Source organism: Urocitellus parryii, chromosome 8 (genome assembly GCF_045843805.1).
Source record: "Urocitellus parryii isolate mUroPar1 chromosome 8, mUroPar1.hap1, whole genome shotgun sequence".
NCBI classification, from domain to species: domain Eukaryota; kingdom Metazoa; phylum Chordata; class Mammalia; order Rodentia; family Sciuridae; genus Urocitellus; species Urocitellus parryii.
In genome coordinates this window covers 82202637-82220416 of record NC_135538.1, presented here as the reverse complement: position 1 = coordinate 82220416, position 17780 = coordinate 82202637, and the positions used below count along the sequence as shown (strand labels likewise).

At 37.4% G+C, this 17780-nt stretch overlaps 1 protein-coding gene across 1 annotated transcript in view; it reads right to left on the bottom strand.

Annotated features, from left to right (window-relative positions):
* Col12a1 (collagen type XII alpha 1 chain) overlaps positions 1–17057 on the bottom strand; it is a 109994-nt gene extending 92937 nt beyond the window's left edge. The window contains exons 1-7 of the mRNA XM_026409531.2: positions 16810–17057; positions 13732–13837; positions 6413–6529; positions 3675–3818; positions 3211–3270; positions 820–1083; positions 485–649 (exon numbers count right to left, since the gene is read on the bottom strand). Of these exons, the coding sequence (XP_026265316.2) occupies positions 485–649; positions 820–1083; positions 3211–3270; positions 3675–3818; positions 6413–6529; positions 13732–13804 (823 nt within the window). The 5' untranslated portion in view covers positions 13805–13837; positions 16810–17057. The remainder of the gene's footprint in view (positions 1–484; positions 650–819; positions 1084–3210; positions 3271–3674; positions 3819–6412; positions 6530–13731; positions 13838–16809) is intronic.
* Positions 17058–17780: the final 723 nt, after the last annotated feature.

Here is a 17780-nt window from a genome sequence, read left to right as displayed (position 1 = left end):
AAATGAACAGCCAAAGAGAAAAATGACTGGTTAGTAAAACAGATCAAGCTCTCATCCCAACCACACCATTATTTGTCTCTGCCATCTGTAAAGATAATACTTTTCTCTTCCAGAGTCCTGAATGAGCTGGAGCCCTCTGAATTCTTCAAGTATTACATAATATAGGAAACGCATAAAAAACACTTAATGATAATACAAGGAAGATCTTTATTAGAATCATTGGCCCAGTTTCCTTTGAAAAGTAGAGAGCTAACAAAGAATGTATATATACCCTTACTTTAATACACAAGCCAAGGGAGTTACATGAGGGAAAGAGATAAACAAAAGTTTTTACTCAAAGACAATTTGGTTTAATGGCCACACTATAAAATGCAGTAAACACTTCTTATAGTATCCTTCCTTGAGTAATTAATTCACATCTTCCTAATTATTAAGTGTACTATAGCAGTTCTACAATGAAAATAATTAGCCAAACCTAACTCACCCAAAGAGAAAACTTCAACTCCAATATTACGAAGCTCTCGGGCTGGAATTTCCACTTCGTCCTGAGATTTGCCATCCGTAATGATAATTGCTACTTTAGGGAAGCCAACTCTTGCTCCAGCAGATTCCGTGAAAGTATTTTTAACCAAGAAATCAATGGCATCCCCTAAAAGGACAAAAAAACATGTTCATTCACTCTATGCTATTTTGCCAACGTCAAAAACTATGTGATTAATTTCAAAGGTATTTAATATATGATTACTAAGCAATGCTTAATTTCTTTCCAAAACAAACATTCATTTACTAGAAACAATAATAAAATCTGTAAAACCATACCTGTCATTGTGTTGCCACCTTTGTATGGGATTTTTTTAATTGCAGCAAGAAGCTCATCCCTTTGGTAGTACTGATTTAAGTTAAATTCAGTCCTGGTATCAGAGCTGTACTGAACAACTCCCACCCTTGTCTTCTCTTCCCCAATGTCAAAAGCAGACACAAGAGCAGCAATAAAGTCTAAAATGTACTTGAAATTATTTCTTCCCACACTCCATGAGCCATCCACGAGGAAGACTAAATCAGTCCAGGCACTGACAGAGCATTCTGAAATACATTTGATACATTTTTATATGATAGATTAGTCAATCAATCCATTATTAACAAATACAAGCCAACATTGCAAAAATGAATCATCCTATTCATGATAACTTATTTCTTCCTTATTCTTCATCCAAACACACAAAAGAATTAAAAATTTTTATTAACACATGGTAGCATTTCAGTGTTTTCAAGATGTATTTATGGAACTATATGTTTTGAAATTGCTAAATAAGACTTTATGCAATAAGCTGGGAGCAGCGATGCATGTCTGTAATCCCAGCAGCTTGGGAGGCTGAGGCAGGAGGATTGCAAGTTCAAAACTATTCTCAGCAAGAGCAAGGCACTAAGCAACTCAGTGAGACCCTGTCTCTAAATAAAATACAAAATAGTCTTGGGGATGTAGCTCAGTGGTCAAGTGTCCTTGAGTTCGATCCCCAGTACCCCCCCACACACACTTAACAAAAAAAAAAAAAAAGACTTTCTGCATTAAGAGATAACTAGAGGGCTGGGGTTGTGGCTCAGCAGCAGAGCATTTGTCTAGCATGTGCAAGGCCCTGAGTTCAATCCTCAGCACCACATAAAAATAAATAAAATAAAGGTATTGTGTCCAAGTACATCTAAAAAATAAATATTAAAAAAAGAGATAACTAGAGATGTGATGTGCTATCCAGGAGACTGTGGTCCAAGTATTTTTGCTATCAACTTATCTACTTTTATGAACTATATTCTGATTCTTCTCTCCAAGTAAAAATTATATGAAGTATCTTGGAAATACACAAAATAAATGTAAGTTTAACTGTTTTTATTACTTGTGCAATTCAAGCAAATGCAGTTGAATTGAGAAAAAGAGCAATTTTTTAAAAACTAATGTGTGTTTTTCAATGTAATTGTCTAATTTGAAATAGGGTTAGTCTAAAGAGGTAATGGAACCTAACAGAAGTAAAAATAAGCATAAAATGGTGCAAAGTAACCAAAACATCTTGTCCTAATCATCAATATACTCAAATTTGACAAACCCACCTTACTGAAAAGAGGAGAAATAATCATTTTACTCCAAAATAGATAATTCATATGAAATCCTTAAAGTACTGAAATACAAAGATTGACTTTTATAACTGGATGTCATCTTTCCTTCTCTCTACAGTGGAGGTGGCAGGTCAGTTTTCGTGAAAATCTCTACTTGCAAGGCAACACAGAGTAGATTTTCTGAAGATATTTTTGTTCTTGCAAGACATGTATAGATAGTAAAAGAAACATTTGGCTAGGATGAGGAGGAAAAGGGTCCTGGAAAATTTTGCAAGCCAAATACAGTTGATATGTTTAAAAAATTTTTGCACACTATTTAATAAGTCAATTTAAGCAAATTAAAAAGTCTATTTGGGGCATAATGCTTTGATGCAGAATAAACATTGATGGTTTGGGGAAAATACTAGCATTGTAACTTAATACTATAAACTTCATTCCAGATTCTTAGACCGCTAAAAGAATAATAAATAGTGATCTGAAGGAAAATTTCCAGGTAGAGAGGCTTTTGTGTTTATAATATTTACTTGTCATTCTAGGTCATAAATTCAACTTTTACAAAGTGGCAAAATCAGTAGTCCAAGAAATCCCTTAAAAGTTCATCCTAGTAAGTCAGACAAAGCAGGATAACATAAAAGGAAGCTGATAATCACAAAACCACCATGCTTTTATCTGATTACAAATGCAACAATATAGCAGAGATGTCTCACAGAATCTCTGAAAAAGATTGGAAAAACTGCCAACTAAGACAACACAAATATCCTGGAGATGAACATAACATATGCCTGGACTTGGACGTGTATTTTCATGGCAGCAGATGAACTGTGTCAGACAATAACTGAGGGCATTTCTCCAGCCTTATATTTATTATATAGCTCTAAGTCCCAACTATTTTTATCAGTGTGTTTAGAATGAAAAATTAACTAGAAAGTCAGAACTTTTTTGTAAGTACTTAGTTATACAGTTCTCTCATATTGTTTGTGCTCCTTTTTAGATAAAACTTATAAAAATATAGGAATAAGATCAATCTTTGTATATAATTGGCACATCCGCTTGTTACTACATTTACAACTTCAAATCCAAGGAAAAGCATATGGAAACACTTACTTTGTTTCTCTGTTTTTCCAGGTTTTTTCTCCCCTGGCTTTGGAGGACCACCTGTTTGAACTAAACCAAAATCTCATTATTAGAAAAGGAAGTTAATTCAAACAAATGTTTCATTAAAAGAGAATAAACATATTTATTTTGCCATGGTCTTTCAAAAGTATGGTTATGCCCTCCTGGTCAGACTTCCAAACAAGCAGTTCCTTGCAATAAATTATTTTTAGTGAAATTTTAGAGATATTTCAAAAAGACATTAGCACTCTTGCCTATAAATTTAGTGTTCTAAATAATGTTCATTTAGAACATTCCTGCTGCTTCCAGAGACCAGGGTTATAAACCAGGAATTAATTTATTTGCATCCATTAATAATAGCAAATTTACTCTATATAATAAGAGATTAAATCTGAAGATAGAAAAACATATTGCAGAATAAAAATAAAAAAGTTTGAATGTATATGTGAACTTACTTGTTAGTTGGCCTATTACTGGTACACTTTCTTCTACTTCATCATATGAAGTTATTGTTACCAAATACTCTATTCCAGGTATAAGGTCTGATAATAAAGTTTCTGTGGTACTTGCTGCAAGGGTAAATTCTTTAGTGGGCCCATCTGGAAATATGGAAGAGAAAATATGAATGCAATGAAACCTTTTTAAAATATAACACAACACAATATATTGCAATCCCAAATGTACTAAAAAATTTGAAAAATTAAATATATGAATTTTCAGGATATCCAACATTATTTTTAATCATCTATCAAGATTAAAACCTTGAATTTTAGAAATGCAATAAATTCAATGGCATTGCCTTTATTCGTTAAAATCATTTTCAATACTTTTTGAAGGTTCAGGATTCTTCTAGATTTAAGTGATACTAAAATAACAAACCAAAAATCTCCTTGGTTTTGAAGACAAATGGTAGATTTTAAAAGTTGTTATAAATGAGATATAAAGCAGAAATAATTTAATTTTAAGTTACACATTAGAGGAGAGCAGAGAGAAAGAAAAAGAGAAATAAATTCTTATTCTTATTCTTAATGATCATAATAATTGATATATAAGTTCTGGATTATTATTTCCAACCTATTTTATTGAAATATTTGCAGAATTGAAAACTTAGGACTCAATGGGTTAAAAAGGAAGGGAATTCTTGCATATGCTAAAACATAAATTAATCTTTAGCATAAATTAAACCAGGAACAAAACAAAACAAAAAAAAAGAAATTCAAGGAAAACACAATCTTTTTTTAATACCTTTATTTTATTTACTTATTTTTATGTGGTGCTGAGGATCGAACCCAGGGCCTCACATATGCTAGGTGAGCACTCTACCGCTGAGCCACAACTCCAGCCCCAGAAAATACAATCTTATAGATTAAAATTAACCACTAGGCCTGGTGCAGTGACATATACACATAATCCCAGTGACTCAGGAGGATGAAATAGGAGGAGCACAAGTTCAAGACCAGCCTCAGCAAATTAGCAAGGCCCTAGGCAACTTAGTGAGACCCTGTCTTAAAACAAAAATGGCTGGGGATGTAGTTCCATGGTAAAGCACCCCTGAGTTCATCCCCAGTATCAAAAAATATAAAAATTTTAAAATTAAATTAAATTAACCCCAGTAGGAAACAACTTGTGTGGAAATAATAGACTATGCTCAAATAGGAACTTAAAGGGTAACTTAATGTCTGCTAAATTGATTTAACGTCCAAATATTTCAAGGTACTGTATCCTGAATGTTTACTAATATATTGACAATGTATTTTCTTTTAAATTCTAATTCTCAATTAAATCAGAAAACATGATAATTCCTAACGACTAAATGTATTAATATTTTTAATTATATCATATTTTCATCAAAACATAATTTAGAGGTACTGGGGTTGTAGCTCAGTGGTAGAGTGCTTGCCTTGCACATGTAAGGCACTGGGTTGGATCCTCAGCACCACACAAAATAAATAAATAAGTAAAACAAAGGTATAGTGTCCATAGTCAACTAAAAAAAAAAAAAAACTTAAAAAAAAAACATAATTAAGAAAGGTGGCATATGGAACAGACCCCTGAGAAATGCTCTTGACTCACATGTGGAACATGCAAAAGCAGCCAGGCCCCTAGGAGACATCAAAGCTTTGGGAATATGTTGGATTGGGTACTCATTGTGCCAGGTTTTTGAGTGTTGGGAACCAGCAGTTTCTAATATCTGGGTACTGAATAGACCCTATTTGAGTGCTTTTCTACTTTGGAATAGATCAATTAATTAACTGCAAATACATTTAGGGAGAAAAGATTCAAAGAGGAAAAAGTAAATTCCTGGCCCAATTTTAAGTTCTTAAACCATAATTTTAAAAAACTCCCTGATAAACAGCATTTTAAATTATTGGTATCTTTAAAGACCAAAAGATAAATAACAGGCTATAGTGATAAGTTATATTGGTATCACCCACATCTGTCAATCAGATATAGTGGCCAGTGTTCAAAATTATTATTTTTTCACTCCATTTTTATAAGTAAAAGTTAATCACCAAGAGTTTGGTTTTCCACACTTGGGAAACATCATTAGCACTAAATGCCCCTGTAGCTACTAAATCCACCTAGCAAAGGTAAATTCTTGTCTTCCATCATGGTCAGTCACCATGACAATGAATAGTGTTTCCGGAGCACCAGATGTATAGGGCACTGGATAAAGCATAACAACTCACTTCATTGCTTAGCATTTTAAATGTGAAAAATATTAAGTAATTCAAGAAGAATTCTATTTTAAAAAATTAAAAAATTATCAGTAATAATCTGATAAAGTTTAAACAATGCAAAAGTCCATTGTTAATAACAGCTTGGCACAGCAAAGCATGTTAAGGAATCTGAACACCACAAAATATAGAAATGAGTACTGGGATGGAAATCTGTGGACCTCAGTCTACCAAATATCTAATGACATCAACCAAAGATCTCAGGCTGAAGTCCATTGTTAATAACAGCTTGGCACAGCAAAGCATGTTAAGGAATCTGAACACCACAAAATATAGAAATGAGTACTGGGATGGAAATCTATGGACCTCAGTCTACCAAATATCTAATGACATCAACCAAAGATCTCAGGCTTGCTAAAACTTGACTTCCTTATGATAAGATGGAAGAAAGGGAGAAGACTGGATTTATCATTTTTGATGACTCTGTCCTAAAAACACAACATCTCAAAACTTACCTGTTGTAGGGTCCACTGTTATTCTGTAACCCACAATTGGATCAACTGGTCTTGCCCATGACATATGAACAGTATTTTCATCTATAATTTTAAAATTCAAGTCTGAAGGCGGATCAACTGCAAAAGAGAGAGTTGATATTAGTTACATTTTCCAATGTCACAGAGTGGTCAATATAATTAATAAAGAATTGTGTTGAGCAAAGCTTACTAAAGTTGTCTTTGCATAAATTTGTTTCCAACAAATATAAAAGATATCTTGTTGGATAAGAATAAAATTAAAAGCTGACAAGATATGACAAAACATCAGAGAGTATACATATTACAGAGGACAGGCACAAAACACTTTGGATTCTTGAGTTGCTAGGTCATTCAAGAATGGCCAGCAAAATCAAGCATAATAGAAACATATTTGGTTACAGGTACATACAAGTACAATGAAATCACAGATAATAACCACATATGCAAACAATTCACATAACAATTAAAAGAATATCAATACATGCTGAGTGCATTTTGAACAAGCATGCCAAATCACAACCTGCTTACAACAATAGAAGTTAATTTAGAACATTGACATAGTACTTTTTTTCCATAATGTGGAAAGGAATTAATGATATTTTTGGTTCATTCTCTGCACTGTTGCCTTATTATTCATTGTTGTTTCATAAATCTCAATCTGTGGCAGAGATAAAAACTATATCTTAGTGAAAAGGAGAAATCATAGGAAACTTAGGTTATTTCTCACAAGGAAATATACATTTAAATGTATATTCACATTCATATAGACAAATATTCAAGCATAATAATAAGAGATGTTAATAATTTATAAGTATATAAACAGTGATCTACAGGTATTTTGAAAACTAATATTCTGCCTGTTTACACCAACTTGCTATGTGTTTCCATGGTGTAAACCAATACAATTATTTCCTTTGCAGCAGGTATACTCCATACTAGAAATGGCATTTTAAGTTAAAATGCCAGTATGGTCCTTTACAAAACAATGGTTAATTATGAAAAGACAACATCAATGTATATTTATGGACATTTATTTACAGAACTTAAAGAAAATAGTGGAGAAGAATCAGCAATTTGAAGACATGACTGTGCATAAAAAACTTGAAGAAATCAATGACAGGAATAATTGAAAAGTACAGAAAGGAATAGTTTACATACAAAATTATACAGCATCATGCATGTGTCAATGAAATGTTGACTTGTTTTTAGTTTCCCACAATAAACAAAAGCCTCCATGTACAATAGTCATTACACAAAGACATTTCCAAAATATTTTATAATGATATTCTCTCTACAATGTTCATGCCTCATCATGCAGCATTGTACTGACTCACTGTCAGTGCATGGTCAATGCATTAAAAATTATTACACTTGAAGCAGGGCAATAAGTAAGACGATTTTCAGCCATATTCTTCTTAAAATGTTTTAGTCTGAAAGTATTCCTTGTGAGTTAGAATTTTTGCCTATGTTTTGAGAGAGTACAAACTCCTTTTAGAGTCTTATACAGGTCAATTGAAATACAGTAGTAGCTCTGAAAGTTATCCAATTTAACTGGGGTTAGAGATTTACATAATATTAATACCATGTTTTAATGAAAATAAAACAAATTAAGCAAACATTGCTTTAATGGATTGCTGCTTGCAACTGTGGGAGATGGTTTTATTTTTTTATTGAATACACTAGCATAGGAATGAATGTTATTTTCTTACTATCCATACACAGGCAGTGAGATTAGAAAAAAAAAATTATCTACATGCAATATTTAATTATTGAACATTCTTCTGTCTGTAATCATATCACAAGTTTAGCTAAAGTCCTCACTTAGTATAACAAGCATGCAACAGATGTTAATAGGACAATAGGTATTAAGAATATCATTATAAAATATTGTTCCAATAGCAATGGCTCAGGACAAATTTAATGCAAAGGCAGACACAACTGGCCTGAGCATGCTTTAAAAAAAAATCAGTACATGGAAAAATAGTACCACCAACCTTGGAAGGAAATTGACCTGAAGCAGCGGACACAAGGTTAAAACTGCTGAAGGTCAGCAGCGGCCCACCTTGTTGATATCCAAATGACCAGGATTCCAGATAAACTGAAAAATTGACTGTGGGGAAAAGTCTTTAACATTTAAGAGGATTTTAAAGTGCTCATAGAAACTCAGATGTGGTACTTGGTAATCAAAAGTAGGAAATGGCCAACTAGCCTGTGTAAATCATAGAGCCCTTTCCACTTTCTTCTGATTGTGTCATATATACAACCTTTCAAGATTGCCATTCTGTGTATACATTTTTGTTTGTTTCATGAAAAAATAATAGTAAAGTAGGTGTGAGTATGTGACCCATGTCAACTTAAATCAATGCAAAAATATATTTTCAGCCAGGTGCAGAGGTGTACACCTATAATCCCAGCAACTCGGGAGGCTGAGGCAGGATGATTGTGAGTTCAAAGCCAGCCTCAGCAAAACAGCGAGGACTTAAGCAACTCAGTGAGACCCTGTCTCTAAATAAAATACAAAATAGGACTGACAATGTGGCTCAGTAGTTGAGTGCCCTGGAGTTTAATTCCTGGTAGCCCCCAGAAATATTTTTTTATTAATTTTGAAAATCTTACATAAAAAAATTTACAACTACATTGCATTGCCATAGATCATAGGCATACCCTACAACAATGCTGATGCTGGAATATTTCAAATATGAAGTAGCTATATATGGTTTATAATTGCAAAGGGCCATAGTTACAAAGAATGAGAATCTGAATCAAAAGAGAACTAAAATTATAAATAACTGATATCTATTCATAAAACCTAAATGTTGATAGTTAAGACTAAAATTTTAAATATTTGTAAGTAGTTTAATTTTATATTTATGAATGATGCTTTTTGTTATCAAAACACAGTTACGTTAGTCTCATTCAGATAAGATTTTTGTTACATAAGCTGGCAGAATTTAGGACATTTTAGGAATGATAATACTAGATAACATTTGCTGATTGTCTTCTATGTAATAAGCAAAGAGCTAATCATTTTTTATACTGCCTGCTTTTTCCCTTATAATAACCTAATTGTGGGCATTTTTACAGGTGAGATTCAAAAGAGGTTAACACAGCTAATAGGCAGCAACACTTTTATTCCATGGTCTTGACTTTAAAGTACAGTTTTCTACTATACTAGATAGAATGAAAAAAAAAGAAATATTTCAGCCAAAAATTAACTTTAGAGCCCAATATTAATACATAATTGTTTGTTAATATATGCATACATATTTTCCTTCTACATGATAAACCACTATTAGAACAAATGATGCCTGGTCAACTACAAATACATGGTATGCAGTCATCTCCAGTTCTGATAGAGATAGAATTTGGTGTATTAACCTTACACTTGTTCAATCAATTCTAAAACTAAGGTGTGTGCCTTGATATGCAATAAATAAAAAATAATTTTTATTAGGTCACCTAATGGGAATCTGTGACCAAAAATTTACCAACCATGGCAGAGATGAATAGATGGATGGATGGATGGATGGATGGATGGATGGATGGATGGATGGATGGATGGATGGTTAAGTGGATGAATGGACAAGTGAGAGGGAAATATTCTAATACGCTTGATAAATGAATCTAAAGTGTTATAGATAAAGCAAAACTGAGAACATACACTAAAGTATCATGTTGATTAACTAATTAAGAGTCATCATCCAGTATTTGGGATAACACTAGAAAGAATTTGACCTTCATGTTAAAGTCTTTTAGAAGTGTGCAAAGTGTGATGAGTTTACTCCCTAGGCATTAATTTACATTTTCCATACAATGTTATTATATATTTAAAATTTGCCATGCTACCAAAATTCATTTAATTTTTGTTTACAAAATGCCAGAAATAACCAATGGAAAAAATTCACATTTTAGACAAACAATGAGTTTATACACATTACAAAATGTGTTCTCCCATTAAACTGACTAGGTTGACCACTTGCTCAGTAAAAATGAAGCATAATGTGGCCAAAACAGCACTAAACCAGCACTAGAAGTCCTGGGTCTTCTCTGTGCTTTGCCCTAGCTATATTAATTGATCAAGTTATTCACCTCTATGGGCCTCATTTTCTCATTTGGAAAATAAGATAATTATATAAATGATCTCTAAATTCTCCTTTGGTTTGAAATTTCTGCTATAAGATATGCTAGACAAAGGATTCTGGAAATACATATTAATTAGCTTCTTAAACAATACATAAGATAATTAAAACTTATGACCTCAACTCACTGATGAATTGATAATATCCAATTTTTCATTATATATTATAAGCTATAAATAATACTGACAAAAGTTAGAACTCTGTGTTTCACAAAATTTTCCTCCATTTCAAATTCTATATTAATTAGAAAGGTATACAATTCTGGACTGGGAATATAGTATGGTGGTCACTTCCTTGCCGAGCATCTGTGAGGCCCTGGGTTCAATCCCTAGGACCACAAAAAATAAAAGAAAGGTATCCAAGTCTCAGGAAATATTGAGTATTAAACTTTAAATAAAAAATGTTAAGATATTAAATTTTCTGAAAAATATTTTTTAAAACTATGCAATATATAAACCAAAAATAATTCATACATTCAGGCCACAGAGAGAACTGACCTAGTTATAAGGTTGCTGATGTCTATTGTGTATCTACTACAAATATTAAAGGTTAAAAAAAACACACATTTTCACAGTTATTTCTATAGAAAAAGATACAATAGTATGAAAAATATAATATATGACTACAGAGAAGAAAAACAACAGGGCAAAGGCAGTACCTCTATTTTTTAAAACGGAGAAATACAAAAGTGAATACCAAAAACTTTTAATTAATATCAAAAAAGTACTGGGTTTCAACACATAAAAATTAATTAAATAAAAATGATGAGAAAACTATCAATATAAGTGTTCAAGTGTGAGTCACAAAAAAGAAAGAAAAGTAACTCTGAATACTTTAGGACTAAGATCAAAATGGCATAATACCAAACAGGGGTGCAAGTTGAAATTTTGAATGCTCCCAACAGAAAGATTTCAGAAAAATTCTGTTTCCAGCCCATTGTCCCCAACACGGCTTTGGCCACAAATTTTGTTGGACCTTCACAAGCTCCTGGGGACATTTAGTTGGTAGTTAACACTAGAGCTATGCTGTCCAGCACAGGAGAAACCAGCCACATGTGGCTATCAAGTAAACTGTAGCCAGTCCAGAATAAAATGTGCTACAAGTATAAAATACACACCCAATTTCAGAAACTTAGTCAAAGATGCAAAATGTCTAATAACTTTATATTGATTACATGTTGAAACAATATTAGGTTAAATAAATATATATGGTAAAAATTAATTTCTCCTGTTCCTTTTTTCTTTTCCATGTGACTACTAGAAATTTTTTAAGTTGCATTTGTGGCTCATATTGTACTTCTATTTGACAGTGCCAAACTAGAATCTTACTAAAATATACTGACTTAAGGGGGTAGGAAATTTTTTAAAAAGACACAGTTTAAGAAAGCACTACCATACCATATGGAAACTAATGAAAATTAAAAAGACTAAATGTGAGAAATATGGAAATAATCAGAAGTAACAATTTAGACAGTAAAATGTTGTTTTTAACTGCATTTTGCTAGCTAGCCATAAGCCAATTCAGAATTGATTTTTTCCACTTACATCATTTCCAACCTAATTCTTTCCCTAAGAATTCTCAAATCTTGTATTTTCAAATAACTATTTTCTTAATAAGCAATAAATGGGCCCCTTCAGTGAATTATCTAAAAATATCTTCAGTAGTGCCTCCAAAAGATCCTCAAATAAAATTCCTTCCTAACAACCACAAAGGAAGCCGGCACCAAAGGCAACCTCATCTGAATATTACTTCACAGAGGCCACTTGAAAAAAGCTCTACATTCACAAGACTGATCAAGTAAGAAGAGCCAACCAGTTTCTGTTACTTTTCTAAATATGCATACATTTTGGAGACTCTGTTTTTCCTAATCTTAGTTTTTGTACCTGCAGCTTTATTGTAGAAAGTTCTGGAAAACCTCAGTGTTTTAAAATAGCCCCACTTTCCCCTAACCTGTAAAAAAGTCACAACCCACCCTGAAACTTTAGTAACTGTCACATGCAGAATTTCTCATTTGACTTCATCAAGAACACTTTTTAATTGGGGGGGAGGGGAGATGTCTTTAAGGACATTACCCTAAATTGCACAAAAAGATGACTAGTTCTTCCACTGGTGTTTGAGGACAGTCCTCATGGACTTAATATATAGAAATGGCTTTTTCAGTGAATTTCTTGAAAGTAAGGCATCAAGTGCACACCAAAAAAAAAAAAAAAAAAAAAAAAAAAAAAAAAAAAAAAAAAAAAACAGGTTGAAAGTCTAACAAAAGTCCTTCGTTTTCCAAAGGGTCACATGTCTGGAGACCCTTTTAGAGTCTCTGACTGTCTCTTACTATAAAAGTCAGCCGCACCCAAGTCTCCTGGGAAGAAGGCAGGAGCAAAGCAGGAGGGAAGGACAATGGAAGTGGCGCCCAGCTTCTTTGGCTCACACTGGTTTCCCCGTGCTGGGAACCTTGGCCCAGATCCAAATTGCTTGAGCTGGGTTGTTCTGGGCCACGTGCCTTGGAGTCCTTCGAAGCAAACAGGGACAGCAGAGCCCCTAGGTCACTGGAACACCCACAGCCACCCGGGGCCCAGGGCCCCACCTCTTTTTGCCGCCCATTCCAGGAGCGGTTTGCCGGCTGACCCCATTGCCCTGCATGGTCCGCCTAGCCAGTGGGCTCCCTACAAAACACAAAGACGCGCAGACCTGGAGCTGTTGGAGTCTTTTATTTCGTTTTGTCACCAAGGACGCATCCCTGACTCAGATGGTTTACCGGCCCAACAAGTGAGTACAACTGCGCTCCGAGGCTCCTGGGTGCCACCCGGAGATGTCCCGTTGGTAGAGCTAGATGCAGCGTCGCCCCCGCCCGGGGTGGGGGGGGCTGGTCCTCTCGGAAGGCGCCAGTGGAGGTGGCAGTGTGGACAGCACACCACCGCAGAGACAAGAGCAAGGAGACCACACAGCACTGTACGGAATGGCTTAAGCAGAATACAAAAGAGCTGGACCTGAGAGCCGGAAAATGGACAAACCTCAGAAGGGGGCGTTTCTCTGGAGGAGAGAAACCACCCGAGAAAGCACGAAATGCCGGGGAAACAGAGCAAGCAATAGAAAGTGGAAAGATGTGGTTTTTTTACTTTCTCGAATTCTGCAGTGTCACTCGGGAAGGCGGAAAGAAAAGCCTTTTACCTTCTGCCTCAACGGAAGACAGGAGCAGGGCCACGCCCAGGGCGGCCAGCGCTGTGGGAAGCCTGGTCCGCATGCTCGACCTCAGTGTTCACAGCCTCATGAAGACCTGCAGGAGGAAGTAGTAACTGCATCAGAACCGGGTTTGGACAGGTCTGGAACCAGGCTAGAACTGGAGTCTAGACACAATCCAGAAACCTGCCAAATCTGCTTTAATAATCCCAGAGCCCAAACCGGCACATAATGGATCTATTGTGGAGCCATGGAAGTCAAGTTCATCTACATAAATCTAATCATGGCACCAAGAGGGAATTCAAGTTTAAAGAGGGTCCTATTTTCCTGGAGCCCAACCCTGCATAGCATCCCAGGAAGGCCTTACCAGTCCCCATATGACTTCATCCTGGGTGATGGCTAATTCAGAGGTCATTTTATCCCTGACTCAACTAAATGTCTCTTCCAGCTGGGGATTTTATTTGGCTGCTTTTTCCTAGCTGCTGAACTCTTTAGGTAACTGTACTTTAGTGGTCTCAGGGTAATTTGGAAAAGTATAATAAACCTCTTTTTACTCTCTTTTTTCCTCATTTTGTCCTGCCTACAAATACGCAGGTCTTGGAGGTCCAAAATGGATTATACAGAAATATGTGAGACCCAGCTGAAACCTAACCCTCCTGCTAACTGTTGTTTTCACATCTGATAAATGCTTTATCCAAGATGAGGGAAAAACAACTCTAAAATACATAATAAAGAGAGGGCAATGGAAGAGGCAAAATATCTTTGTCTGTTTTCCCAAAACATTTTAATGAAAAATCTGCTAATAATGAATCTGTGCACTTAATTATTCATTTATCCTAGAAAGTTGCAGTTATATGTGCTCCAGAAGTGAATATGTTCTATTCTGAGTTTTCCTTCTTCTGTAACCAGATTATCAGTTCCTTAAAGATAAAGAGTCTTATTCATCTTTGTTTCCCAACACCAACACACAGTAGGGAAACAAGTCAACAGAATGGAATCTCCCAAAATATTCCAAGATCCAATCTAGAGACAAAAGCTACCAGGAATGAACTGAACTAGGACCTAGCTTCCAGTGGCAAAACATAAAAAGAGAGTTGACTATAGGTACACAAATTATAATAAGGCAACAACAAGCTAGGCCTCATGAAAAATGGAGGGGGAAAAAGACTGGTGCTTGAGAATCCAAAAATGAGCCAAAGCTCAAACTTCTCTTGAGAAAAAAAAAAAAAAATCTCCAACCATGTCTTTCCAAATTATTGGCACAAAGCATTAGGACAGCTTTCCTCTGCCTTAGTGTAAATTACATTTTAAATGTCTGATGATCAGGGGTGCCAAATTGCCCAGAGCACCTTTTTATGAAGCCAAGATTAAAATTGTGGCGTTGCTCAAGAGATCCAAGAGCTCTACAATTTCATTCTTCCTAATTAATAACTGATATTTCTAACGCTCTTCTACACCAGTGAAAAGCAAGAGGTGAGACTGGCCCGTTGTTCTTGCCTTAACTTTGCCATAATAATTTCCAACCCAGCTGGCAATCGTACATGTGAAAACTTAAAAGCTGACAATCGACCCAGGAAACACCGTGTGCAGATTTAAGGGGGGAAAAAAAAACTTAACAAAAACCTGAGGCTCAGAAGCATTTTTCTCTGGGTCTACAGCGCCACCTATCGGCTGTCTGATATACATTAAGAATGAATCATCTCGCTTTGGGGTATCTGAACGCAGAATCAGTTCCGCCAGCCAGTCATTCTGTCCATATTTGTTGAAAAAAGAGAGAGAGAAAGTTTTCTCTCTTTTTTAGCCAAAACATTTATCTGAATACTTAGCAACACTTCATTGAGCATTCTCAGACATAAGTGTCTGAAAGTGGCCGCCCCTACGTGGCAGTGAGGATTCCCTCACTTCACCCTCATGAATGAAAATGAGTCAGTTTCGGGGTGAGGGGGGGGCTACGGGAACTGGTCCCCTTCGGCCAACTCGCCCTTCCCCCACTCCCTCCCACCCCTCTGGAAGAGCCAATTTCTTAACTCCAGAGTCAAGTTTTTTAAAGAAGATTTTATACACACACACACACACACACACACACACACACACAAAGCCTCTCCAGATCCCATGCCCGCCTTCTACCGTCCCTGCTACTTACAGAGACCCTAACCTTAGCTAACGACTGGCTTAACGCTCTTGTCCTTTCTAGCCCCATGTCTCCCCAGCATTCTTTAAAAGACTGCCTAGTCTGGGTTTTGGGGGGTACGGATTCCAGAAGCCCAGAACTGGTCACTGGAGGGTCACTGAGGATGCTGGATTTGGGTCTTGTGGTCTTCCAAGTTCCAGGTCCCCTCTCCGTAAATAATCTGGGCGTCCCAGGCTCTCTAATCCACCTCAGAATTTGAGATGGTGAGTGCCTCAGAAGTCCCACCAACCCTGAGTAGGGCCTCAATAATGCACTGGGGAAGGGGATCAAAGAGGGGGTTTTCTCCAGGGACTGGGAAAAATGGGCCAAGAATGAGTCCCCGAGAGCTGGCCTAACCCACTATCTCAGATGCTTCAAAATACCCCGGAGGAAGAAATCACAACACTGCACCAGGAATCTGTCTCGAGATGCCACCCACACCCGTGCAGCCTGGACGAGCTGCAGAGCACTCAGAGGGCTCTCCAAAGAATTCCGCACGGTGCGTCACTAAAATACCTTCGCAGAGCCCCGGCCTCACGCCGGCACTCCCCTGCAAAGATACTGAGGGAGGAACTGCCACAGTACCCAACGCACCCTTCATTGACAGCCTTTATTGATGAAATTCCCCTACAAACGGAAATATTCGACTTGATGCTTTGCGCGCAAACAGTCGCCCTCCATCAGCTTTTAAGAAAAGACTTTTTTCCCCTTCTCCCTCAAAACCCCAAGTAAGCCACAAAATCCCTATACATCACTGCAAAACTCAAGTGCTTCTCCATTCCTACAAGCCTACAAGGTCCTTGCCCGGTATTCTTCATGGCTCCTATCTAAGTACAGGCTAAAAGCGAGTTTCCCTAGTTATCTTTGGGGCATAAAAAGTAGTTAGAAATCAAACTGACCTGAGGCGGCGGTGATAGAGGTAGCGGCAGCGGCAGCACCTTCCGGACGTCGCAGAAGCCGGAGCCTCGCGGTGACCCCCGCAAGCCTAAGCTAAAGGCTGTGCGATCCGGGAGCACCTGGCGGGAATCGGAACAGCGGCGGGGAGGTCCAGGAGGAGGAGGATCCAGAGAGGATCGCCCGGCGCCGCAAGACAAACGGACACCGCCGCCAGGGGCTGCAGCTGCCGGCGGACAGACGCGTCTGGGGCGGCTCGCCTTCGCGGAGTGGGAAGAGACTCCGCGCCGCGGGCTACTTAATAGAGGGCTGTTCCCACTCTCAGTTTACTCGGTTACGAAACGCCTGAGAAGGTGGAAGCCTGCCACAGGGTGATGTATGCTCCTCCGGCGGTGAAGGAGGTCTACTTTTGGGAACGTGTGCATACTTCGAGCATTCCTTCGGCGTGAGGTGGCGATCGCCGTAGTAGCAGTGCCCCGCCGGGGGCGGGGTGGAGGGAGGGAGAGGAGAGGGGGACAGCCGCAGCCGGGTTCCCTGCCAAGGGAAGCCGCGTACTCCTCCGCTTGGGGCGGGCTGGGGAGTTCGGGTTTCCCTCTCGGTGCGATTTTCTTTAATAAATTTCTTTTTCTAAATTAAGAACAATGGAGAGGGGGGACACGGTTCTTGTTTTCAGAACTGCTAGACGTGTAACCCATTCACCCCCACAACATCCCATCCCCATCCCCCATCACCGTTACCTCCACCTTCCTCCCCCTCCGTCCTGGGTGCACTTAAAACCGATTTACAGGGTTTCCATTAACTAACTGTCTGTGCACGCGGCGGGCCTTCTGTCTTTTTCAATCTCCAAGCGGCGATTGGAAACCCGGACAGCCGCCCGCACCGGGCTCAGGAGAGGGGATGGCTTTCCCAGTCCTGCCCCGCTCCCCTGGTGCTTCGGGATGGAACTGGGAAGTTTAATTTGAGCCAAGAGAGAGGG